Source organism: Acyrthosiphon pisum, chromosome X (genome assembly GCF_005508785.2).
Source record: "Acyrthosiphon pisum isolate AL4f chromosome X, pea_aphid_22Mar2018_4r6ur, whole genome shotgun sequence".
In the NCBI taxonomy this organism is placed as follows: domain Eukaryota; kingdom Metazoa; phylum Arthropoda; class Insecta; order Hemiptera; family Aphididae; genus Acyrthosiphon; species Acyrthosiphon pisum.
The window spans coordinates 29,478,535-29,504,975 of record NC_042493.1 but is presented as its reverse complement, the minus strand read 5'-3'; the positions used below and the strand labels follow the sequence as shown (position 1 = coordinate 29,504,975).

The window sequence follows — 26,441 nt, the reverse complement described above, 5'->3', positions numbered from 1 at the left end:
AAATGAAAATGTTCGTAAAGAGCTCAAAATAAATCAAAAATATTTTGAAAATGTTATGGTGTATAGAAGATGCTAAGATAAACATTCAGTCAAAATTTCATGTATCTACGGCCATTTTTTTTAAAGTTACACCAAAAACCAAATTCAATTTTGTGAAAAATCGATTTTGCGTAAAAATTCCCGTTTTTCTTTAATTTTTCAACGATATTCACTTTCTGATCGAACAAGATACTGAAGTTGAAAATCGTAGCATTATTTCGACTACTTATCGTGTACACAGACACAAAAAAAAAAAAAAAACACACATCATTGTAAAATCAATACATTCATCGTTCCACTCAGAATCTAAAAATTAATAATAATTAATAGTACATTTTTTAAGTGGATCGCTGTAATGGATGTACAATTAAATGATTATTTTGTACTTAAAAATGTATAAAATGTTCAACTTTTATAGCTAAGGATTGAAAACTTTGAACAACGCTCCACGTAAGCAGGGTATATGTTCAAATTTGGAGGAAATTACATATTAAATAATCGAGAATAACAATTTTAGTTATTTTCTTGTAATTTTATAATATTATTTCAACTTTCTGGGTACCGTATTGATGATAAGTAATATCAGATATATTATATAAGATATATTGTTAATATATATTAACAATATAAATGTAATATAAAATTAAAAATATACACACTGACAAACCGTCACCGCTCAGAATCTTTTTTCATATACAATGATATATCATTGAATTTAAACTTAATAGTTAATACCATCCATTATACAGTGACCCACTTAAAAGTTAAAACCTACCCACCTTTTTTTTAGTTTTTTTTCTATATATATCAATAAAATGTTATTTGTTGGAAGAAAAATCGTGAACAATTATTACAAAGCCCTTGATATAATGCTACAATAGAAGATGAAAAATATTAAAAATACATGGACACGTTTATTTTATAATCATTTAAAGTTCCAATTTTGACGAAATTTATCAAATTGAAAATTTACAAATTAGTATATATTACAGTGGCGTAGTGAACTTTAAGTCATATGGAACAAACAAATTATTTATGACCTACCCCACCCTACTCCAACTGATGTATACGATATTCATATGCTCAAATAGGGTGTGGGGTAGCACCCAAAATAAAGTTCAAAGACTGACCGTGTATGTGGGCCTTATGAGGTTATGACCCACCACCACCCCCTAGAAACCAGAAGCAATAAAATTGCTTTTGAAAAATATGATTCGCTACGCTACTGATATATTATATATTATTTTAATGAAGCACAATTTTTGCATTATATGTACATAATTGACAATTGTACCTATTTAATATTTACATAAACTGTATTTATAATTTGTATAATTTAATTTATTTAAATGTTTGATAATGTAATATTGTAATATAATATAATCAAAGGTATATATAGTGGAATCCTAATATGTAGTAAATCTATTCTGTTATATAGTAGTCAATTATAGTAGTAGGTAGGTTCTTAATTATTATGCTATTAAAAACTTTGACGGAACTAGTATGTCTAAAATGGATAGTGTGACGCAAATAGGCCATGACTCTTTACTTTTTAGAACCTTTTTAAGCGGACGCAACTTACCTACTAATAATAATCTCGAACGGAAAGTATAGTATAATTTACCGATAATTGATAAATATAAACTCATTGTAATCATTGTATATGAAAAACAATTTTAACCTATAAGAAGATCAGCTTATAAATTATAATATTACTACATATTTTATGACATTAATAGATTATTTTTATTAAAATCATTTATTTTAGTACCTATTTTACTATCATAGATGTTAGCAATACAGTAGATATTAGGTTGAATTATTTTTTGCCAAACAAATTACATTTCAAATTATCATTGAGTGTATATATATATATAATATATATTATTCAATTATATATTTATATATATTATACAATTATATAATTTGCATAATATAATATATACCTATATACCTAGTACCTACTATATATATATTTTATAATAATATACTCTAAAAGTTTCAAGTACCCAGTACCCAGTTTTTTTTTTTTTTCATTGAACTTATGCCTGCGGGCAACTGTGTCCATTAGCTGTTCTGTTTTTGTTGTTTTTATAGTGGGTAGGTTGGAACGGTTGGTTGAAATACATTTTTAAATTTAGTAGAATTTTATGTTGGGCACCAGTAGGTTTCACCATGCCCGGGTGGGGATGGCAGCATCTCCCTCCGAACACTGTGACTTGCCCGAAGAAAAATGCCACCCGTGGCCGGGATCGAACCGGCGTCGGTGCGCGTCGCAACCGATGCTTTTGTTCGCTCGGCCAATCCGTCCCCCGAGTTTTATTTTATAGCTTATTTTGTAAATTGTACCTATTACATTTTTTTATCGACAATAATTTAAAAAAAACCAATACAAATTAATTACCTATATAGGGTTATATAATATTTAAATATAAACAAAATGTCATGCCTTTGAATAGCTCAATACAGTTTAAGTATCTACAGTTTGGCGCTGCCAATTACCCCACAAATACGAATCAATACCACAAAAATGCATAATTCAATGCCAGATTTAAAAAAATATGTAGCCTAATTCCGCACACAAAATTAGAACAATACCGCACACATTTATTAAAACCAATATAAATTTAAAATTAATAAGCGTGTAAATTGGGTGTTGTTGTGGCGTTCTGCTGTACAGTAGGTTACAAGTGGGTCACTGTACCTATGTATGGATGGTGTTAGATTTGAGTTCGATGATAAAAGACCATTGTATACGAAAAATGATTCCGAGCGAAGGTGACAAGGATATTTTATATTATATTTATAATTGACATTGTTATTATTAATGAAGTAGCCGTAGCCGGTAAGTTGAATTAATATTCTTTGTACCCACGAATTTTATAAATTTTTAACCACCTACATGGCTACATTAAATTTACAAATTTAATCATCAATTTTCTAATTTTTTTCAAAAATGAACTTTAAATGATTATTAAAAAATTGTGCCTACGTTTTTTTTTTTAATATTTTTCAAATGCTATTGCATAACCATATTTTTGTACGAGCCTTGTATTACATTTTTAAGCTTATTGACCCAACCCAACGAATAAAATTATATGTTGACATTTATAGAAAAAAAAAACTAAAATAATAATTTAATGTTTAAAATATCCGTAAACAACTCAAATCGAGTCAAAATATTATCAAGTATAGGAAATAAAAAAATAAACGTTTAGTAAAAATTTACTTTTGAATTACAACAAAATAAGAAAATCATTTCATGAGAAATTGAGTGAATGAACATTCACTAAACATTGGAACTTCAAACGCTCATAAAAATTTAATTTGACATTTCCGGTAGACTTTTTTTTTTATATAGGTAGATATTGTGGATTTAAGCACAACTTTTTTTTATTAATTTGCAATAACAACAACCTTCTATTACATTTTCATGTTTTTTAACTGAGCGAAAATTTGTTTATCGAAATAACCTAATTAAAGAAAAACTAATAAAAGCAGCATATATTTTACACCGCATAATTTGGCGTGACTTTCAAATAGGTACCGTAAGAGCGGGATACTTTACTCCAGAGTCCAGGGGTTAAACATTGCTTTAAAAAAAATATTTATTTATATCAATCGGAGCACATTATGATTTTGAGATACGAGATTGTAGTTTTTTTTTATTCTTCTTATTAACATTTAACATCACAAATTTTTTCAAACATTTCGAACATCAATCTATTAGTTTGCCTCCAAGATAAATGCCATGAAAAGAGTTGTTTTCAAAAACACAAAAACTTATAGCGAAAAAGTTGTCCAAAATCTAGGGGATTGAAATTTAATTTAAAATGTATTGGAAAAAGACTTTTAATCAATTATAAAAAAAAAAAAATATATATTATTCAATTATATTATGTATAGGTTTAGATTAGTTAAAACACGAGCACTAAAAATTGCACCAATAGTTATTATATGCATTAAGGTAAGGTAATTTTATTCACTTACCTGCAATGTATTTTACTTTGCACCAAACTTTTGGGAATAAGAAAGTAAGTCACTTAGTACGACATTCGGATTTTTTTGAATTGTTCCTACCTCTCAACATCTATACATATAAAACAACGCGAACATGTAATTTTTATCTTTGTTATTGATGCAATAGTATAAGTTTAAGTTAAAAAAGAAATATATACGGAGCAAAGTATCCCCCTCTTACGGTACTCAAATGTTTTATTTATGGAAGTATTTGATTTTTAGTTGAGTATTCACAGTAAAAAAGTATACTTATTATTATTTAGGTACCTAGGTATATTATAAATATTTATTATTATTTTACATGATCGAAATTAAATTTAAAAAAAAAAAGGTGGGTAAGTGGATGTCACTCTGATGTACATTAGATTGCAAGTGGGTCACTGTATAATGGACGGTATTAAATTTGAATTCAATGATATAATATCATTGTATAAGAAAAACGATTCTGAGCGGGTATCAAAGACATAATATTATATATGGTATTAAAAAAAAATTGACCTATAGTAGGTACCTATAATAAATTCCAAATTAATTATATCACAATATCCATTAGGTACTTATAACGCGTTATACAATATGTAATTTCGTCCAAATTTGAACTTAAAATGACTATAAAAGTAAACTGTGTAAATGTATTTTTTAGATTTTTTTGTAACAGAATTAATTACTTACATGGAATCTTGTTTTAAATTTTCAATCCTTAGATATAAAAGTTGAACATTTTATAATTTTTTAACTACAAAATAATTATTCAATTTTAAATTTGATAAATTTTGTCAAAATTTCAACTTCAAATGCTTATCAAAAATAATTGTGCCTATGTATTTTTAATATTTTTCAACTGCTATTGTAACAATGTATCAGGAACCAAGTATTAATTTTTTACACTTTTTGGCCCAATAGATAAGACTTAATTGATATTTATAGAAAAAAAAACTAAAAAAATTGAAAACTTACAATGTCCGTAAACAGCTCAAAAATAGTCAAATTATTTTCAAAATTTTATCGTATATAGAAAATGCTTTTTGAACTTTAAATGCTTATAAAAAAAAAACTGTGACTAAGGATTTTTAATATTTTTCATCTGCTTTTGAAACGATATACTAGGAGCCTTTTATTAAATTTTCAAGCTTTTTTAGTCAACAAATAAAATTTTATTGATATTTTTAGAAAAAAAACTAAAAAAAAAAAAGGAAAACTGACAATGTCTGTAAAGAGCTCAAAAGAAGTCAAAATATTTTGAAAATGTTATAGTGTACAGAAAATGCTAATATAAACATTCAGTCAAAATTTCATGTATCTACGGTCATTTTTTTTAAAGTTACACCAAAAACCAAATTCAATTTTGTGAAAAATCGATTTTGCGTGAAAATTCCCGTTTTTCTTTAATTTTTCTTTGGTTTTTCTTGGTGCTTTTGAAAATTACTGGGAATTTTAAATTTTGACCTCCCCAATACACCAATGATATTCACTTTCCAATCGAACAAGATACTGAAGTTGAAAATCGAAGCATTATTTCGACTACTTATCGTGTACACAGACACAAAAAAAATTTTATAAAAAATAAAAAAACACACATCATTGTAAAATCAATACATTCATCGTTCCACTCAGAATCTAATATAGGTATAGGTAAACTAAAAATAATTAGTATTTGGTTTTAAATAAATACTTAGAAAAAAAATTTTAAATACTTTGTTGAAGTACCTACCTTATATATTGTTATACTTTATATAATTTCTACATTTAAAATTTTAACAATAGTATTATTATAATAAATTAATAATAATAAAATAATAAATATAATATGCTTTAAATTCAGTGCCGCAACAACCGCTGGGGCCGCCGGGGCAATGCTCCTGTAGAGGACTGCTAATCGTTGGCTCAGGGGGCTCCGACGGCGCCCTCCCCCATATATTTTAAATTTTTAAAGAATTGCATTGTAATCTAATGTTTAAATAAAATAAAATATATTAAATAAAAATATTTATTATGCATCCATAATTTGCTATCGAAGAACAGGACCCCTATTTATCCATAATAATATCTTTATTTATCTATAAATGGTCACTGGTCACTAGGTAGTGGGCGTTCATATTCTATTTTTAGGGCTTTTTAAAAGAAGATCACCATCATTATTTATTTTTGTATAGGTAGTTAATTAGGTGACCTATTCAAAAATATTATAATATACATAGAACTCAGAGCCCCATACATTAACTTTGTCCGGGGCCCCAAGAATCCTAATTGCGGCACTGGCTTTAATAGTTTAATCAATGATGAAATCCAGCAAAATAATTAAATTAATTTCATGTATTTGTTTACCCATAATGTCATAATGACCAACAACTAATACAAAATCAAATTCATTACCTACCTATTACAATGTAGGTACCTACCGAATTACCTACACATATAATATCAAATATTATTAAATTCAGCAGTGACGCTACAAATGTACTTTATTTATAATAGTATAATGTTGAAACTATAAGGGCCCTTTCACATGGATGCGTACCTATCATACGCGACGTATGATACGCGTCCATGTGAAACGGGCCTAAGTGTTTGCTTGCTTTTACACAGACATATAAAATACAACTTTACATGGTCAAAATTATATCTGTAGAGAAAAATATTATTGAAAACCTAAGACCGATGCTCACATTCAACATTTTCAAATAAAAATTGTGTGCGACTAGTGACTGCACCGCACATTTTCGGTTCTTTTGTTCCCGGTCGACAATTGACGAGTCTCGCCGACGCTATTGACAGACGGCCGGCGGCCCACTACTGGCAACTGCAAACCGCTAAAATCGGGATTTCCATCTTTTTATTTGCTAAGTGCGAGTACTCAGTACTGAGTTGTAACTTTTGTCTTTTCACAGTTGGCGGTTGTTCTGTTTTAGCCGTGGTTACTGTTTTGAGGTACCTACTCGATAGTCGATACCTACTTGACAGTCTGTTGATTAGACGATTTTTTTTGTCGGTTAATTATAAATCGGTCTGTTTTAAAATTGTTGTGCTATTCAGTCTGTATTCAGCTATTCATCGTCTTTGCAGATCATGGATTTTTATAATAAACACTTCCATCGGCTGATCCGTGGTGTGGATCCCAACGGTATGTTGAATGTGCCACTTAACGTGTTTACTGATGGAAAATGTCTCGAGAAATATTTTAAGACGAATAGTGATTTTCGGAAATTAGATGTCCCCTGGATGTGGTAAGAAATAAGAATATAATAATATATTATTAACTACTATGAATGTACATTTGTATCTTTTAAAACTATTACTGTTTTCATTATACCCAATAATAATTTTTTAATAGTAAAATATATTCTTGCCTAATGCAGTAAGATATTATTAAGCCACTGGTATTGTACATTTTAACCACGATTATAAAGAATTCTTATAAATAAGTTCTTTATAATCGTGATTTTAACTTAGACTTTTTTTATACAAATACATATTTTCATTTTTTTAATAGGTACATATAAATCTGATGCCTAGTCATTACATTGATTAATAATGTCCTTATTCGACATGGTTTCCTTTTCGATTGAAAATAAACAACATATAAAGGTATCCTGTAAATTACTAATTATTTAAAATTATGAATTTACTCAATTTAGAAAAATAACATTTACCTACCTATGAAGAATTGAAGAATCATGATTTAAGAATTCCGTTGTACTTATAAACAGTTAGTCAGTTATTTTTTTCCAGTCATTAAATTAGTCTTCCAGTTATGCCGATTTTAACCATATTTTCTATATATAGGTATATATAGTGTATCTCGTTAAGCCAGCTGTTAAGTGTTAACACGATCAATTTTTTTCTTCAGCATGGTATTAAATATGGTCAATATTTATATTTGATTTTAACAATAAATAATAATATAATATCAAACTGTTGTCAGTTCACTGGAAATAAAAAAAAATCTTTATAAAATGCCCAATTTAAGTAAACATAAATTAAATAAATAATAAATTAAATTTATTATTGTTAAATGATGATTTTGTTGATAATAATATTACCTATATAATACCTATATGTATTTATATTTTTTGTTTCAGTGATCAATTAATCATACTTTTGCTTAACTATGATGATATAGTTGCTATTTCGTCAACCTTAAAGTTTTTGCAAAATGATTTTCAACGCATTAAATATCCATTTGTTTTGATAAGTCAAGCATTTATTGGCTTAATTTTAATACATACAAATGCTACAAAAGCGTACTACAGTAAGTTTATATTTATAACTGTACAGAGAGGTTCTTCAAAGGTAAACACTCTTTTACTTGAAAAGTATCAACGATTTTGGAAATATATTTCTTACATATTATGAAGTTATTAAAAAGCAACATTTTTGAAAAAAAAATATATTTTACTTATTATAATATATATTTTTTGTTTATTTATTTAAATTTTTAATATCATATTCTAAATTTTATTGTGAATTTCAAACGAGTTGTTTGTTACTTATAAGTTATAACTTAAATATATTAGTGGAGTAGTAGAAGTGTGGCATAGCATTCCGCTCATCTAAATTTTAAATACCTATAACCAAATAAATACTTATTATAAATTTTAACTTTGTATTAAAATTCTCAGAAAAATATTCTGTTTAGGAATATGAAATTAAAAATGTATTGCATTATATAAAAAAAAAATAATCTAATTATAATGTTAAAAATAACATTAAATGTTGTTTTGTAATGACTTAAAATTATGTATGAAAAAAAATGACCAACAACATTTTAGCTTTTACTTTTAAGAGAACATTATACCCACATGTTTTGTCTCATTCTCACTAACACACAACATAGCAAATTAAATGTTCAGAATAATCCGTTTTCTCAGTTAATAATTATTATTAATCAATCAGTTATAAAATTGAGGCATGAATATTATCTAAAGCTTCTTGTATGTTTTTTTGTATTTTAAAACATTTAAAAATATACAGAATGTGCACATAAATTAATTACCTAGAATAAAATGTATTTTCACTATATTCAATTGCAGTAAAACTTCTTAATAACGGAATCACTCGGTTCCAACTTATTTTTTTTGTTATAAACAAGTTTCCATTATAGGAGACTAAAACATACAGTATATAGATTATACTTTATTGTTATAAGGCAGTTTTACTGTACAAGGATTAAAAAAAAAATTGTGTTAAACAGATTACATTACTTTACCTATTATATTATGTCATATATATATATAATATATATACAACTATATTGATAAATTTGCATGTGATGTAGAAAAAAATTACCATCTTCAGATAGGCACTGCTAACATATAATTGCATTTCCCTTTATATAATATAATAATTATATAATATATATTGATATAAATATTTAAATTGGTTATGATTAAAAAAAAATATTTAGGTTATTGTACCAATTCAACAAAAGCTTTATACAAGAACAAAAGAGCTGTGTAAGTATTCCTCTATATATTTATGTAATTATAAGAATTATTTATGTTACTAGTCAAAGTATTTAGTCTGGCATTTAATAAAATTCCTACGTAATAGTGGCTACTATTTACCCAACATGTCCTGCAAGGGAATAAAATATACATTATACATAATATCTAATAATTTCATGGAATATTCATTAAACATTTAATACCTATTTAAAAATTAAGTTGAGTTAATTTTCAGTGAGTGATGACAATAATATACTGTTATATTTTATACTGAATATAAATTATTGGGGCATATCAGTTACAGGGTAAACCGTTATTTATTATTCAGCATTTTGTATATATCATAAGTTCTAATATTAAGAGGATGTCAGCGCAATATTTTATTTATCATATTTACACATTTTCATCTAATTAAAAATGTCTTATGAAATTGCTATAAATGGTATATAATATTACTATTGAAAATATTTTATTCCTGTACTGTTAGATAATATTAGGCACTATGAACTACTATCATGACTTGAGCATTCTATAAAATGTACAGGCATTTCTCAAATTGCCTATCTACTTTTAGTTACTTAAAACAATAAAAAATAATGATGCTTTTTATCAGCTTATTTCAGAATGGCTAGGAATTTTATAAGTTGCCTGATTTAATACTTTGCTTTATGTACTACTATCTATATAAATTGATTTTAACTTAGAGACAAAATGCCTAAAAAGAAACAAAAAATGGAATCTGATGCTACTAATGAATCATATAACAAAGAACATACTCAAAGTAACATATTTTTTTATTACTTTTTCAAACAAATAGTAAACATAATGCCGTTAAGGCAGCAGTTCTCAAAGTATGAGCCACGGTGTCTTTATAGGGGCGCCGTGCTGCCGTAGAATTTTATACGATCCAAAATTATATTTGAAAACCAATAATGTTAATAAAAATGTATAAATTATGTATAAGTTTAATTAAATGCATATTTTCATATTTCCCATTACAATTTTTTCTCGTTTTTATTCATTTTTTCTATTTCTTTTGATAAGTCATGCTATGACTTAGGAAGGATGCCTTTGAAAAAAACCTTAATTCAAAAAATGGTGCCGTTGGGAACCGCTGCATTAGGGGATTAATATTCCTTAATGAATTTTAAAAGTGTTTGTGAATTTAGTTGTTTAACACATTTATCTACCAATGATTATTGTTTTTCTTTTGTCTAATCCAATAGAGTACCTATATTTAATTTAAATCATTTATTTTAGGCCAGAAAGTTCAATCATTAAATCAACATCAAGTATCTAGCCTAGAAACAAACCTCAATGAGATAGGTATTTTTTTAGTAAGTGGCATGTTATTAAATCATATAATTGATTTTAGATTCTATAGTCCGCGACACTAAAACTGACACGTGCCGTTATGTATTATATATTTAGTTGATAAGTTTAGCGCTCTAGCAACGTGGCTGCTTTAACTGATTTAGCTTAAGAACCCATGGATTCCGAGCTTGACATCCAATGGTATGGGGCGCGGGTTGCAAGGGTCAGTTTTCATATCGTGGACTAAAATAGTAGAGCTATTGGTTTAAAATAATATAGTATTTGGATGTAAAACAATTTATTAGAACTAACAGTTGGATACCCACAAAATTTTAACACATAAATAACAAAATTGTGTAGATAATAGATAAAACTTTAGAATAATGCTATATGTGTAAATTTGTTGTAAGTAACAATATACTTAATAAATATAATAATCAATTAGTAAATCATATTTATTTTAAAATTCTTCAACTATTCAGTGAGTAATTTATATAAAGATAACTATTAGTATACATATTAAAGTTTTATTTTTATAATTAATAGATAGTGAGACTACTAGATTTATAGTTAATAGGTTATTTATGTTAAGTTTTATTCAATAAAGCTGATTAAAAATATATATGATAAAATACTAATTGTATAAATTATTACCATAAAAAGGATCCATAGTAATAATTATATGAAAAATTAAAATTTTAACCATCCTCGTCACTATGTTTGTATAAAGTATTAAAAAAAAAAATTTAGGTCACTTGTAGTAACTTTTGTTTGAAAAAAATATACATATTGAACAAATACCAAGTTATAATAATAAAACAATACATTGTTAATTAGTTTTATGTTAAATATATTTTTGTACAAAAATGACTAACCTACTTTTGTGTTTTGTTCCTTAAAATCTTAATTTCTATAGAATAATCCAAGACACACTTCAAATGCTACAGAAATGAAATTACTTCAGACAAATGTTCTAAACCAAACAGTAAGTATATTTTAATAATTTATGAAGTATGACATTAGTACCACAAAAATAATTATAGTTAGTGTAGGAGTTACTGCATCAATTAATGTTTTATATAATTCATTTCGCATTTAATACATTTTAAAAATTTGTATGAGATATTTTATGTGCTAATAATTATGAATAAACTATTTCAAATTGAAAATAATAATAAATAACTTTCGTATGCACAATGATTAGTACATAGCAGAGCAAGACTAGTAATTAACATATGTTGCGCCTCGAATATTATGTACAATTTTCAATAATAAAATGCTTATTATTTTTATATAGGTTTTTAATAATCCAATACTACATAGTCAAAAAATATTAAGTTTGAACACTGAAGAAAATATTGGTGATGTTAATAAAATATCGGTGTTAGACCAACTACAAGTTGTAAATTCAAATTTTGGTATTGTTGATTTATTATTATTATTATTATATTATTTTTTCTAGTCATTTATTCAACCAGTTGAAGAGTTTCCAGTTATCAATCAAGATGTTCTCGTGGAGAGACCTCTTTTGCCTAAAAATGATTTCGAACAACAATTAATGGATTTTGATATACAGCCTAAAAATCTAGAACCACAACAAATATTAGAACAACCACAATGTACACTAAATTTACAAGTTGAACAAATTAGAGTTGAATCATTAATGGAGCTACCTCAGCATTCAACGAATCTACAAGAATTACAAAATCAATTTAAGGTACTATAGTATGATTAAGTGTTAACGCTGCCTTAAAATTCTATCAAAATAGATAATATGAAACAGATAAAATAAAATATTTTTTTTAGGAGCCTACTGAACATTGTTCCCCCGAAAGGTTAACAAATCAATCACTAAAAAGAAAAATACCTGGTGTAATCCCCAAAAAAAAAGTAAGTCATTGTTCAGTTTACTGTAGACTTAAGTATAATTTTTATACCTACCTTACATTATTATACTATTTATTTTTCCAGTTGGTAAGGTACCTACATGTATTTTAGTCATTGTCAAACTAGTGACATTTTTAAGGGTGGGGGGAGGGCTAAAATTGTATCAGTACAAGCTCTGATAATTAATATTTTGAACTAAAATATAATTAAATAACTGGGGAGAGCTTAACCATTTGATTAAGAAATTAGATGCACATTGTTCCAATTTAAATTTACTATTTTCTAAATATTTGAGAAATTAAAAATAACTTGATTATTTAAATTTCTGTAAATACAATTAATTTGTATTACAAAATATGAATGTATAGAAACTATAAATATTATAGTAATTAAAAATGGCCTGTTATAATATATTTATTTTATGTAGATTGACAATTAACCGCTAAGAATATTTTGAATAGTGTAGAAATAACCAACTATCTATTCACAAAATCATACAGAACATTCAAAATACCTTTTAGTCAGGGCTTAAAACCGTTTACCGGTTTTTCATGAAAACCGTTAAAAACCGTAAATGTTGAGAACCCTAAACCGCTTATCTAATTTATCTGAAGTTTGGAAAGCGGATACCGGTAACCGATTAGCAAAAGTTTATAAATTCATATCCCAAAAACCAATTATCGACATTTCTGAAAATCATTATTTTAGCGATACCCGGTAACTAGTACAATGAGGAAAAAAAAATTTTTTCCAATTACCAATTATTTATTTTTATTTCAGTTTATAGTTTTTATACTTTATTTAGTAGAAAAATATTCTCTTTATCAGTAATATTGAAATAATGAATTTATGATATAATTGTACAGAAAATAGTAAATACGTACATGTCATACGGGTAATGCCATTACGCATACCGTTTATGCGTATTATAAAATAATATATAGGTATATTATATTTTATATTTTAAATTAAAAATTATATTTTTATATCTGTATTCTGTACTGATTATTTAATATTACCGGAATTCCCTATGGCCGTTTCTCGTAATGCCGCCTACATGGACACTTGGTTATATTTTATGACCTACAAAGTACTGTACTTATTGTATATAATATATATATATATATATCATATGATTTAGTATTTACTAACTACTTATCGTAGTATTACACTATTGTCTATTACCTGCTATAATATTATTATTATTTGCTATTCAGTGATTCGTTTATTCGAAGTAACACAAACACTATCATTTCACTTTCAGTATTTTTGTATAGTACCCGTCACTACTTACTATATAGCCAACAGAACGGCGTCTTGTTGTATAGTTTACCTATGTTATTCGCGTATGTGATGAAAATTAAAATACAAATTTTAAATTTCTTCATATACTAGTATCACCATTTATATTTGATTACAAACAATATCAATAAAATGTTATCAGTAATTCTATGATGCATCTAAGTCTAACATGTTTCTAACATGATGGAACCGTTGTTTGGTTCGCTAGGTTGTGATAAATTAAAAAACGCTATCTATCACAAGCAGCGTAGTTTTGCGCTGAATTAAAAAATGACAATTTAAAGTTGCTGACCAAGCGTTACAGCAGCGCTGAATTATCGAAGGCATGGTAACTCATTTAATGACTTAATGAAAAGTGTAAACACATCATTATAAATAATTCATTGTTGATAACAAAAATGAAAAAATTGATGTGAAAAGCGGTATTTAAACCGCTTAAAATTGGTAAGCGGTTATTTAAATATTTTGGAAACCGTTAAAAATCGGTAACTGGTAATCACTTTTTTATTGTGGTTTAATGTAACGGGTAACCGGTAAACGGCACTTCTTAGAACAAGATAACTGATAACCGGTTCTTAAAAAATTTCGGCTCCTATCGGATCCTACCATTAATTTTGGAAACGGTTTTAAGCCCTGCTTTTAATTATAGGTTGTAATAATAAATATTATTAATATTTTTTTGATAACAAATTGTTTCATACAGTTTAAGAAAAGACTCATTGAACAAAACAGTAAAGTACTTAGAAACCGGTTGAAGAAACTTCAAGGAGAGATTTTTGATGTAATACTTTTAACTATTGTATACAAGCAGTTATTATTATTTACCTAATTATTATTTGATTCATTAGAGACCACTTGAATGTATGGTGTTGAAGTGTACTAATCAATCTATAGACCATTTACCTATTAGATACGCTATGTACCGTAATAGACTTATTATACCATTTGCTGTGCTCACATTAAATATGGAACTAGAAGAAAACAAAGTATTGTATATTTTTAATATATTTAGAAAATAATAATTCTAATTTTTGTTTTTAAATTACATAATATATGTTTAGCACAAATTATGTTTTAATTGTTCCCCATAAGCTGTATTTGTATTTTATAGTTTTATCATTTATGAAAAATAATAAACAGGGGGTTAAAAATAAGTAACCATTCTGCTGTACAGTAGGAGTTGAGTGTACCTCGTCATAGATTAGTTCAATGTAATGAATATATTAAATTTGAAATCAATGATAAATCTCTGCATAAAAAAAATGATTCTGATCGGAGCCGGTCAGCCTATTTTCATGTAAATATATTGCTATTAATTTTTATAGTAATTAATTGTGTCATTTAAAGTTATACAGTATTAAATTTAAATAGGCAATAGCATTATATTAATCTAAATGTTTTGAAAATGTCATTGTGTGTATAAAATATAATAATGTACATACAACTTTCAAATCCCCACAAAAAAATATTTTTTTATTTAATTGTTATTCTTTGTTTAAAATTTAAATATTGAATTTCATTTATATTTTAACTTAAAATATCTATGATAAAAATTAAATTTAAATATATTTTACCGTTTTTGGTTCCAATTTGAACTACTTATGAGATACCTTGTATTACATTTTCAAAACTTACTATACTTACTATAAAAATTAAATTTAAAAATGTTTAATTTTGACTTGTCAAAAGTACCAACTAAATACAGTTTGCTATCAGAAACCCCTCTCTAAGCTTAAAATCAATGCATTTTTTCTATAACATTCAGTGAAGCACCTAAAATGAAAAAAAAGTTTAATTATAGGGTTATCTATACTTAATTACAATTAGTATTAGTTATAAATTATAATTAATTAATCCTAAAATTATTTTTTTTATTAGGATCTAGATGCAGTTTTTAATAATGAAATGACTTTGAATAATTACACAATTAATAATGAAAAATTTAATTACAGCAATACTTCAAACATTTGGTACGTAATACATTTTTTTCTCCAATTTTAATATTTTAAATACTTAGTTGCATAATTAGGATGATATTTATTTCCGAAAACTAATTTTTCTAAATAAAAATCTTGGATAATAAATATTGCAAGCTCAAAATATTTTTATTCATTATTTTAGTCTATTCAATTTGTAAAATATAACAGCTACTAACTACCATCATCAAAACAATATATTTAATAGTTATGGAATTGCTGTTATTTATTTTTTTAATAAAACTTTTAAATAATTAATATTATTTATATTAATATAAGTTGTGTTTTTACAGTATTTATAACCATTGCAAAAACAATTCATTACCTCATTTATCTCTGCTTCCTTTAGTTGAAGAATGTAAGTAACCACTTTTAATAAATATTTGCATACAATGTGCACTGTGCGGTTGTTATAAAAAAAATATTATTTATTATTTTTAACTATCAACCAAAATTATGTTTTTCTGGTATAGTTAACATTTGACAGTAAGATCTATACGATACAATTTATGTTTAGAGCAACATTTTTGCATCTAGTAAATTTTGTATTATTTCCTTTTTTATTAACTCGAACAAAGAATAAATATAATTATTGTTCAATAAGATAATAAAAAAATTTAATATTTTAATAATAATTTTCAAACAAACTGTATTCTAGGTTTAACCAATAATAGTTTAGTGTGGAGAGACACAATTAATGAGGTAAACATAATTTTTTCTATTAACATAAATATAATTTTATAAAAAGTTATAGTTGCATAAATTTCATTAGAATAATCTACAATTTTCAAGTCAAAGTATATTTATCCTATTTTAGATAAATAATAATTTGGAAGATAGTTTAAGAGAAATTTCACCCATTTCAAAAATTGATCAGACTAAGTGGAAGACATTTAAAGACAAAATAAATTATAGAGTTAATCAAAGTTTAGTAGCCCATAAAACATTGGTTGGCCCTGAACTATCTCACATAGATCTACCACAACCTCTTATGGCATTTCCATCTCTTAGTGAAGTTGATAAACTTTTAAATGATAAAACAATAGTTGAACAACACAACTCGACCAAGGGGCCTCCATTCAATACGGCAAATATTTGTCCTATTCCCTCTTTGTCTATAATAACAGAATCTGGATTACCTAAATTGCTTCCGCCTGAAAAATCTCCGTTTTTTGATCATGTTGATCGTGTTGAATTAAACATTGACCAAGAAAATGTTGTGTTGAATCAAATTGGACCCAATAATTTGCAGGATATTCAAAAGTAAATATTTTGGTTAACATAAATTTATATTTTAAAACAAAATTATGTTATTTCATTTTCAGTATTATTGAGCAAGTTGAAGAATCTCATCGAATATCTATTGATATTAAGGAAATAATATCCAATATTTTAAAACAGTCACCCAAAAATATTTCACATTTGATGTTTACTGATATTTGTCCTATTCACGTAACTAATAGAAGATATGCTATTACAGTTTTTGTAGAGCTACTTGGTTAGTATTTGAAAAAATTAAAATGTATATATTTTTATATGTATTTTGTGCATTTGTTTCCTCAGGACTGCATAAAAATGGAATCCTCAAATTAAGTCAATCTTGTAACTCAACAAATCCTTCATCTATTTCAATTAAAATAATTAATAACAATTTTTTTGAATGCCCTTTTTAACTTTATTTTTATGATGTTTTATATTAATATTTGTACAATGATTTGCCTGTACTGTTAATGTTATATAATACTATTTAATGATTATTTTTTATGAAAATCAAGATAGCTATTTTATATATGTTAAAATGTAAACTATTAGTCCTAGTATTTATTGTGATCTCTTATCTATATTTGACTGTTCTTATTATTACTATTTGTACATTTTTTGTTTGTTTTTAAATACACTTTTCATTTTATCATTGAGCTATTATATTTTTAATGACAAAATAAGTTCCGAGTTCCTTAAAAAAAACTTATCAATCTGCTTTATAAATTATTTTAGGTAGAATTATTAACAGAATTGAGAATATGTTAAATTGCAAGTCTAAATACACATTTTTTATTTGAGAAACAAACATACTTAAGACTAAAAACAAAAAAGAAGATAGTAAAAAACTTGAGTTATTACTCATCTATCAATAAAAAATATGTTATGAACACTATTACTGTAGTAGCCAAGATTGTTAATGCATCAAATTTAGATTACTATACTATTATATAGTATACAGTAGATAGGTTATACAAGTAGGTTTAACAAATGTTGTGCTGTTGAATAAATAATAATTATTTTTTAATATTACAAAATAAAATATATAATGTTGAATAAGTTGTTCACTGACTTGTGCGGAGTGTGCGTAAATATCTTTATCCGCGCGTGTAATAGTGTAATTATACTATTATAGTTCACTCACACTAATATCGATTTACATAATCACACACATGCACTTTCCACCACGGTTTAAGATATATCTTTAACCGTGCTTTCCACGCGATGCCACGGTTTAAGATTGAATTCTTAAAGATATGAATTCTACCTTAAGAGGACATGCGTTGTCTCCATTTTACAGATGCACAACATAGTAAAAACTGTTTAGCGCGGGACAACTATGCTTCCTCTGTACTTATAGTAGAATTATTAAAATTCCACAACGCATAGAGAAGAACTTTATCTATGTCATACCATTTTTATTATTTGGATAACATTAATATAATTCAAGTTATAAGTTTGAGAACATTTTTGAAACAAGTTTTTTTTTGTTTTTTTCGTTTAATTAATTAAAACTATTGGTAAATGCTATAAAAAAAACAAAAACGTTACGACACAGATTAATTTCTTCCTTATGTATTGTGGAATTTTGGTAATTCTACTATAAATGAAGAGGGAGCATATTTGTCCCGCGCAAAACAGTTTTTGCTATGTTGTGCATTTGTAAGACGGAGACAACGTATGCGGGTGTAGCGTCCTCTTAAACCGTGCGTGAGGCGGATACAACATGTGAATTGAATTGCCTGAATGTTACTCCTTAATAAATGACAAGAACCGACATCCTAAAGGTAGGTCTCGACCAACCTTGATTTAAGTATCTAATACTTTTTACTTTATAAAGCCAGTCTCGTTTATAAATCTCATTTGAGTCAAAAGTCCTAAAATTCTAAAATAAAGACATATTATATTTCTTTATCATTGATGCAATGATGCCGCCACTATCATAATATACTCCACGGTATTATACTGTATAAGCTGAGATATTATACAAGTCCCAAGATAACAAATATATGTATAATTTATATTTTATAATATAATATTTATTATTATACTATACATATGTACCTACAATAAATTATATTTTGGTTATGCAACTCTGTGACTACCGATGCCACTATGCTAGTAGGCAGTACTAGCACTACAGTATATATTATAATTTATAGCTATAGACCAATAGTGACAACTCAACTACAGTCTATAAGTCTACAACAGTGAATAGACTCCTGAATAGTGAGTACAGAGTTGATCATTAACCACTATAATAGCAGTGTTTTGTCGTATTTACAATCGTACATATAATACCACCACAATATTTTAAAATAGTGATAAAATGTCCAATCACTTATCAAAAATTAATATCGCGTAGGTCACAGACTTCATCTAGTCTATACCTACTATATTATAGAAATCTGTGGCTTAGGTACATCATAGATATTAAAGAATTCTTTAATATCTGTGAGGTATATTAATATTTATTACATTTCTAACTTCATTCCATTATATACTTTAGAGACGGCAAATAATGGACAACTTTCAATTTATCGTACACGGTGCACCTTATATCGATATAATGTCTAATTGTTTTTAGTAACACTCATAAAAACCCTACAGGCTACAACTCGCGAATTAAAATATATTACCAAAATCGCTTCAATTTTCATGTTTACCGCTAACCACGATTTAAGATAGTATACTACCCATGCTATCTAAAGTATATAAATTGTGCCACATCAATTGCCATTGTAATCGATCATACCAAAATATCGATGTTATTGTTAAATCGATATATTGTTGCCGCCTGGCCGGCATCTGCAGTATCATACTACGTATTATCACGCGTTCTTACTTTCGTAGTTTGTACATTTTCAACATTGTTATTCCATAATTATTTTATACTTTAAGCAGACTGTGACTTTATTAATGCATCACGATTATATCGCTAGACCACAAAAACAGGAAGTTTAAACATTTTTCACAATGAACAGTACGAAAATAAAACTTTTGATTTCTTACAAACATTACTCTCCGTCACTGTTGTGTAATTTCCAAAAACTAAACCATCATCACATATTTTCATCGTCTCTCGCTTATTCTACATTAAGTAGTAAACGTTTCTTTAATCACTGTAAGTATTAAATATTTTTTGAATTTTATATTAATATTATGGACGCCATATTTAACATGTTTTGTGTTTCAGTTGTCAAACCACTGAATCCTTATAGCTATAAAAGTATACATACCACAAGCTATTTAAATAATAAAAAGGATTTTTATAACATATTAGGAGTACCGAAAAACGCTTCTCAAAAAGAAATTAAGAAAGCTTATTATCAACTCGCTAAAAAATTTCATCCAGATACCAATAAGGGAGATCCTAGTGCTAGCAAAAAATTTCAAGAAGTTTCTGATGCATACGAAGTAAGCATAGTATATTTATTATTAAGTTGTCTGTGTTTGTAATTGAAAAAGTACTTAATAAGTTAAAAGTAATAAGAGTATTGTGTTGGTTTTAATATTTTAAACAGTAGACCACTATTCGTTAATATCATTCTTGGTTTTGTTAAGCTATATCTGTCTGTTATTATATTATTTTATTCTGTAAAATCTTTAAAACCTCAGTTTTCAGTTTAAGTAATAAATAAGTTTTTATTACACCTCTAAATAGATGTTATTTATAAATAACACTGTGTTTTGATTTTATATAGAAAAATACCTATAAAAAGGAATTTGTTCCGTTCCTCGTTCTTTTTTAGTTCCAAGTAAAATAAAAATTCTTATTTAATCATTAATACATTTTTTTTTTCATATGCATACTTCTTTAATTTTTAATTAAAATATATTCCTACAAGTAGGTTGGTATATATTTTATAATTCTATTTTGAGATTTTCTTCAAAATTAAATTGTTGGCTGACGTATGGCGACTGTCTTATTATTTATTGTTATAAATAATTATATTTTATATAGGTATTCATTTCTATATAAATTATTATTTATAACTTATGAGAAATATTAATAAAGTGACTAATGACTAATGAGTAACGATTAATGTCGATTCTCGATAACTATCACTAATTGGCAATATACATGATACACATTAAAAAATATATATATCTTAATTTAAATTATTTATATATCTGTGTAAATTATTGGAACCAGAAAGGAATGAAAAATGTTATTATTTTTTTTTATAAAAAAGAATTCATTCTAGGCATCCATTTCTTCCAAACACTACAATACGTACATTAGACTTAGGCATTTAAAAATTTTCATAACTTACTTAAAACAAACTAATGAAAGTTTCACTAGATAATATTCTTATTTTTAAACTTGTTAATAGGTCAATTCACTCTAATATTAAACATTACCAAAGTAAATGGATTATTTAGAAGGTGTAATTTGGTATGATAAGTGTTTGTACCATGGATACAAAACATTTTTTTTTTTTTTATTGGTAGTTCATAGTTATTTCTGTTTTTAAACGTCAACTGTATATTATTTGAAATATGTTAAATTTATGTCATTATCAATTATAAGGCAGACTGTTGTTTATAAAATTTAAATATCAAAGGTATTTAAAAAAAACTAACATAATTACTTGACCCTACTAGTTTTCAATTAAGAATAGAAATCAGCTGATGGAAAATTATAATCTAATCAGTAATCCTATAATATTAGGATTTGTGCAATGCAATCTAAACCATACAATGTGTAAATGTTGTCACTTTGAATACTAAGCATTCCTAATAATTGAAATAATAGTATCCTAAATAATATTCTCATTTATTTTCATAGTTTTTAATAATTGTATATTATTTACAGGTGTTAGGAGATGAAAAAAAAAGAAGTACATATGACACATGGGGATCTAATGGTAATCCAAACCATATGGGTGGGCCTGGAGGAGGTACAGGAAATGATAATTTCCAAAATGCATGGAGTTACCAATCTAATGTAGATGCTGAAGAATTATTTAGGAAAATATTCAATCAAAGTGGGTTTGGAAATAATAATTCCTTTGATGAAGATTTTGCGGATTCAAAATTTGGATTTGGAGCTGCTGAAGAAGTAATGAAATGTTTTTAAATGAAAAATAGTTTTGAACTGATTATTCCCTATAATTAATTTCACTTAGATCGTTGTTAAATTAACATTTGAACAAGCTGCTCGAGGTGTGAACAAAGATTTATACATAAATGTGGTTGATATTTGTCCCAAATGCCGTGGTTCTCGGTGTGAACTAGGATATAAAGCAACAACATGTACTCATTGTAATGGAACCGGAATGGAAACTGTCTCAAGAGGTACAGTATTTATTATAAGTATTTTTATTTTATTTTTTAATTCATTGTATAAAACTTAAACGTTTTAGGCCCCTTTTTATTGAAGTCAACATGTAGACAGTGTCAAGGAACTAGAGTTATTATAAAAAATCCATGTATAGAATGTCACGGGAAAGGAAGCACTGTACAACGTAAAAATGTAACAGTACCAGTTCCAGCAGGTACATGTTATATTTAAATTCATTCAATAGCTTAACTGTATTGATATTCAATTTAAGACTATAATTTTAATACTCATAAATCATCTAGAATATTATATGAAAATGATGGATATTCAATGATACCAGCAATTAAATTATTTATATTACAATACTTTTTTCCGCAAGATAAAGGTACCGATCGTTCATTGCACATGCTCTACCAACCTGGCAATATGCCGGTGGTAACATGGAGGGAATTTGACAGCCCAGCAATCATTCGATATACATGAAACAGTACCTTTCTCTTATGGAAAAGAGTATACAATTTATTGCATATTTATTGTAACTTAAATACTTTTTATAACGTTCAAAATTGTTTGAATTTTTATTTTATATTTTAAAATAATAAAAATTGTCATACCTTAAAGCTTTTTAAATTTTTTTAGTTTACTTAGTTAATTAGTTTTATTTATTTATTTAATTAAATTTTAAATGCTAGTGAATTACATGAATAAAATGTACTCAAACATTTAATATGATTTAGGTGTTAAAATACTATAATTAATTACATCCAAAAGTAGCAATGTAATTTCTTAGAAAGTATTTATAAATACATTTGTAATATAGGTACCCTTATATATAAAGAAAGAATGTATATTAAGATATCTTAAGTACAATAAAAATAAGTACATAAAAATTGTACAATTGTCTGTATATTTTGTATTATATGTGTTTAATTGTTATATTATTGTTTTTAATAGGAATTGAAGACGGTCAAACTATTAGAATTTTGGTCAACAGAAATGAAGTTTTTGTTACTTTCAAAGTGGAAAAATCTGATTATTTTAAAAGAGATGGTTCTGATATCCACACAGATGCTAAAATTTCTATATCTCAAGCATTATTAGGAGGATCTATTAGAGTTAGAGGCATTTATGATGACCACACAGTGCAGGTAATATTTAAAAATGCTTTATTGATCCTATAAATTATATATTTATTATATTTAACGTCTTTTTTTTAATTTGCCATAAAAGATTGCTCCCGGTACTAGTTCACACACCAAAATTAGATTATTCAAACAAGGAATGAAAAGAGTGAATTCCAATTTACTTGGTGACCATTATGTTAATATTAAAATAGATGTTCCTAAGTCACTAACAAAGAAGCAGGAAGCATTGATTAAAGCTTATGCAGAGCTTGAAGAAAATACACCTGGAACAATAAAAGACTTAAATCATAAAAAAGATGGTACATAACTTATTTTTTATTTTTATTTTTATTCATTTATACGTTGAGTTAACAAATAAATAATAAGTACTGTTGGGTGTAAAAAAAAAAACTGATAAATAAAATAACTTGTTCTGATCAATATTTAAAAAAAATGTGTATATTTAATATTATATAATATTATAATTTGTATTATATTGTTAAATAATTATAATTTATCGCCACTTAGTAAAATTCAAGACCAATTGGTTGAACTTATTTTTAGAAAATACTTCATTGTAAAAAAATGTATTTAAGTTGAGTAGCTTATTTTTACAATTAGTATTCAAATATGAAAGTGTTTAAATAGGCACTTATTAAAATCTAAATATATTTTTATTTTTTATAATATTTAGGCATATAAACTTGATACCTGTTACTTTTAATTAAAAGAGTTGTTGCAATGCTTAATACCAGAAATGTTTAAGACTATTGTTATAATTAATATTTATATTTAAAATTTCTGTTTAAAATAACCGGTTTTAAATACAATAATTTCAAATGACACTTTCAAAACTATTTAGTATTTCATAATGACTGTACCCCTAAATTACACATAATATAGTTCATGGTTATCATTAACTGGAGATATGGTTTCATATTAAAACTTCTTATCTTAGCTATGAAAAGAAAAACTTTTATACATTTCTAACTGAAAAATAATTTACAACATTTGAAAAAATTATCATGGCTTTAAATAGCTCAAACAGCGTCGAAATTGATTGAAAATATTACCATTCTTTTTTAAGTTAGAACAAATTATCGAAAATTGATTGATGAAAATTCTTTAATTTACCCATGAAAATCCAATATTGTAAAAATTTAAATTTAAACACTTATAAAAAAGTAATGTTTCTTTTTGGTAAACTTTATTTTTTTTTATTAAGGTAGTTAATTTTGGGAGTAGTCTCAAAAATCGTAATCAATACATTCTTTTGCTACACTCAGAATCTAAAATTGAATCTAGTTAAAATTATGAAAATATTAAGGTCCATAAATAAATTAAGATTTACTTCTTACATCTAAAAATTCCTAAAAAGAATATTTTGAAAAAAGTTATTACTTTTTGAATTAATATGCCTTACTTCACAAAAATATTCACATTTAAACAATTTTGAAAAATAAACCAACTTGATTTAAATAAATGTTTTTTCTAAACATCAGATTTACAAATTAGCTTTATTGATTTTTCTAAAAAAAATTTTTATTTTAGTGTTAAAAAAAATTTACAATAAATGTAGAATTATTTAATTTGTCAGTTCTTTTGTTATACACTCTGGTATTTATTATAATTATTATTCTATCATATATACTAGCTTTGGTGCACCTTTCTTCAGATGTACAGCAAGATAGTGGGTAAATTTAGTTTGATTGACAATGGAGATGTTGTTAGTTATTTATACATTTTAATCCGATAACATCTTTGAAATTGAAGAATAAAAGGGCTGTCTATCTGGGTACTATAGTCTTTATAAAAATGTTAATTTAGGGTGTACAGTTCTTGGTAAATGGGCCATTGTTGCTGAAATTGCCATGTAGATATAAATAATATTCTTTACAGATATTATCAATATAGTTATGTTGTTCTCTTAGTTTTCATAGTCTGGGAATTTGTTTAATATAGTAGTAGGTTTCTTACCATATATTTTATATTAATCAAGAATACTCCTATATGCTTATGAAAAATAAATTAATATTATTATTTGTTTTTGGTTTAATTTGACTCAACTCTTATTTTAAAAATTATCATTTTCATTTATGTTAATAATTTTTTTAGAGATGTTTCTTGTTTTTATTTATTTAGTACTATAATATGAAGGAAATAAATTAAACGTTTAAAGTATTTTTTTGCTGCATTTTGTTAAAATGTTAAAAAGTATAAGCTATTTCCTAAAATTAGGTGATAACTTGTATAAAAAAGAACATTTGTACTCAAACATATAACTGCATTTTTACTGCTTATAATATGATAAATAAAGATGTAAGATGAATAAGGATATTGATGACCTAAATAACATACAAAAATGTCCTGAAAACTCCAAAAAAATGTAATTAAAAAATATTAATTATTATTAGAGGTATGGGTGTGATAATGAGTGTCAGAGTAATTAAAAAAATGAATTGTAAAATTAATAGATATTAATTTATTAACATTTACATTTTAAGTTTAATTTACTATGTGGAAATGCTAACAAGTCTAATCTGAATAAGATACAAGCTTTTCAAAATATGACCTTAAGGAAATTAGTGAACGCCCCTCCATGCATATCAAACCAATACCCTACATATAGATTGCAACTTAAAAATTATTCATGACGAAGCTACATGTTTTTATAAAAAAATTCATAACTGTATCTTTCCATTCAAATCCTCTCATCGAGAACTTATTATCCTTCACAATCCCAGGTAGCCCCCCCAAGGCGACTCAACATAAATGGTGTAGATCACAC

General features: G+C 26.0%; 2 protein-coding genes across 5 annotated transcripts in view; both read left to right on the top strand.

Annotated features, from left to right (window-relative positions):
- Positions 1-6,482: 6,482 nt before the first annotated feature.
- LOC100166651 lies at positions 6,483-17,885 on the top strand. Of its 3 annotated transcripts, none has more exons than XM_016805420.2 (17): positions 6,483-7,283; positions 8,139-8,308; positions 9,464-9,512; positions 10,208-10,284; positions 10,764-10,840; positions 11,734-11,802; positions 12,115-12,216; positions 12,280-12,534; positions 12,624-12,707; positions 14,710-14,787; positions 14,855-14,992; positions 15,885-15,976; positions 16,276-16,340; positions 16,641-16,684; positions 16,800-17,245; positions 17,308-17,480; positions 17,546-17,885. In XM_016805420.2, exons 1-17 carry the CDS (start codon positions 7,126-7,128, stop codon positions 17,653-17,655), a joined length of 2,187 nt encoding a protein of 728 aa, XP_016660909.1. In that variant the 5' UTR covers positions 6,483-7,125; the 3' UTR covers positions 17,656-17,885. The 3 variants fall into 3 exon arrangements, with proteins under 3 accessions (XP_016660909.1, XP_029341243.1, XP_016660910.1); XM_029485383.1 differs by having other exon boundaries at positions 12,115-12,219; XM_016805421.2 differs by lacking the exons at positions 6,483-7,283; positions 10,208-10,284 and having other exon boundaries at positions 8,151-8,308; positions 12,115-12,219; positions 17,546-17,884.
- Positions 17,886-19,745: 1,860 nt separating this feature from the next.
- LOC100166060 (protein tumorous imaginal discs, mitochondrial) overlaps positions 19,746-26,441 on the top strand; it is a 7,691-nt gene continuing 995 nt past the window's right edge. The window contains exons 1-7 of one of the 2 annotated variants that reach the window (XM_008186059.3): positions 19,746-20,366; positions 20,439-20,659; positions 22,062-22,307; positions 22,375-22,543; positions 22,612-22,743; positions 23,484-23,677; positions 23,760-23,973. In XM_008186059.3, coding sequence (XP_008184281.1) covers positions 20,219-20,366; positions 20,439-20,659; positions 22,062-22,307; positions 22,375-22,543; positions 22,612-22,743; positions 23,484-23,677; positions 23,760-23,973 — 1,324 coding nt within the window. In that variant the 5' untranslated portion in view covers positions 19,746-20,218. The remainder of the gene's footprint in view (positions 20,367-20,438; positions 20,660-22,061; positions 22,308-22,374; positions 22,544-22,611; positions 22,744-23,483; positions 23,678-23,759; positions 23,974-26,441) is intronic. The other variant, XM_001943992.5, reaches the window with a different exon arrangement.

Coding starts and splice junctions, on each gene's coding strand:
- LOC100166651 (XM_029485383.1), top strand. CDS start 7,126: ATGGATTTTTATAATAAACACTTCCATCGGCTGATCCGTGGTGTGGAT. Junction 15,977..16,275: donor AGCAATACTTCAAACATTTG/GTACGTAATACA, acceptor GTGTTTTTACAG/TATTTATAACCATTGCAAAA. Junction 16,341..16,640: donor GCTTCCTTTAGTTGAAGAAT/GTAAGTAACCAC, acceptor ACTGTATTCTAG/GTTTAACCAATAATAGTTTA.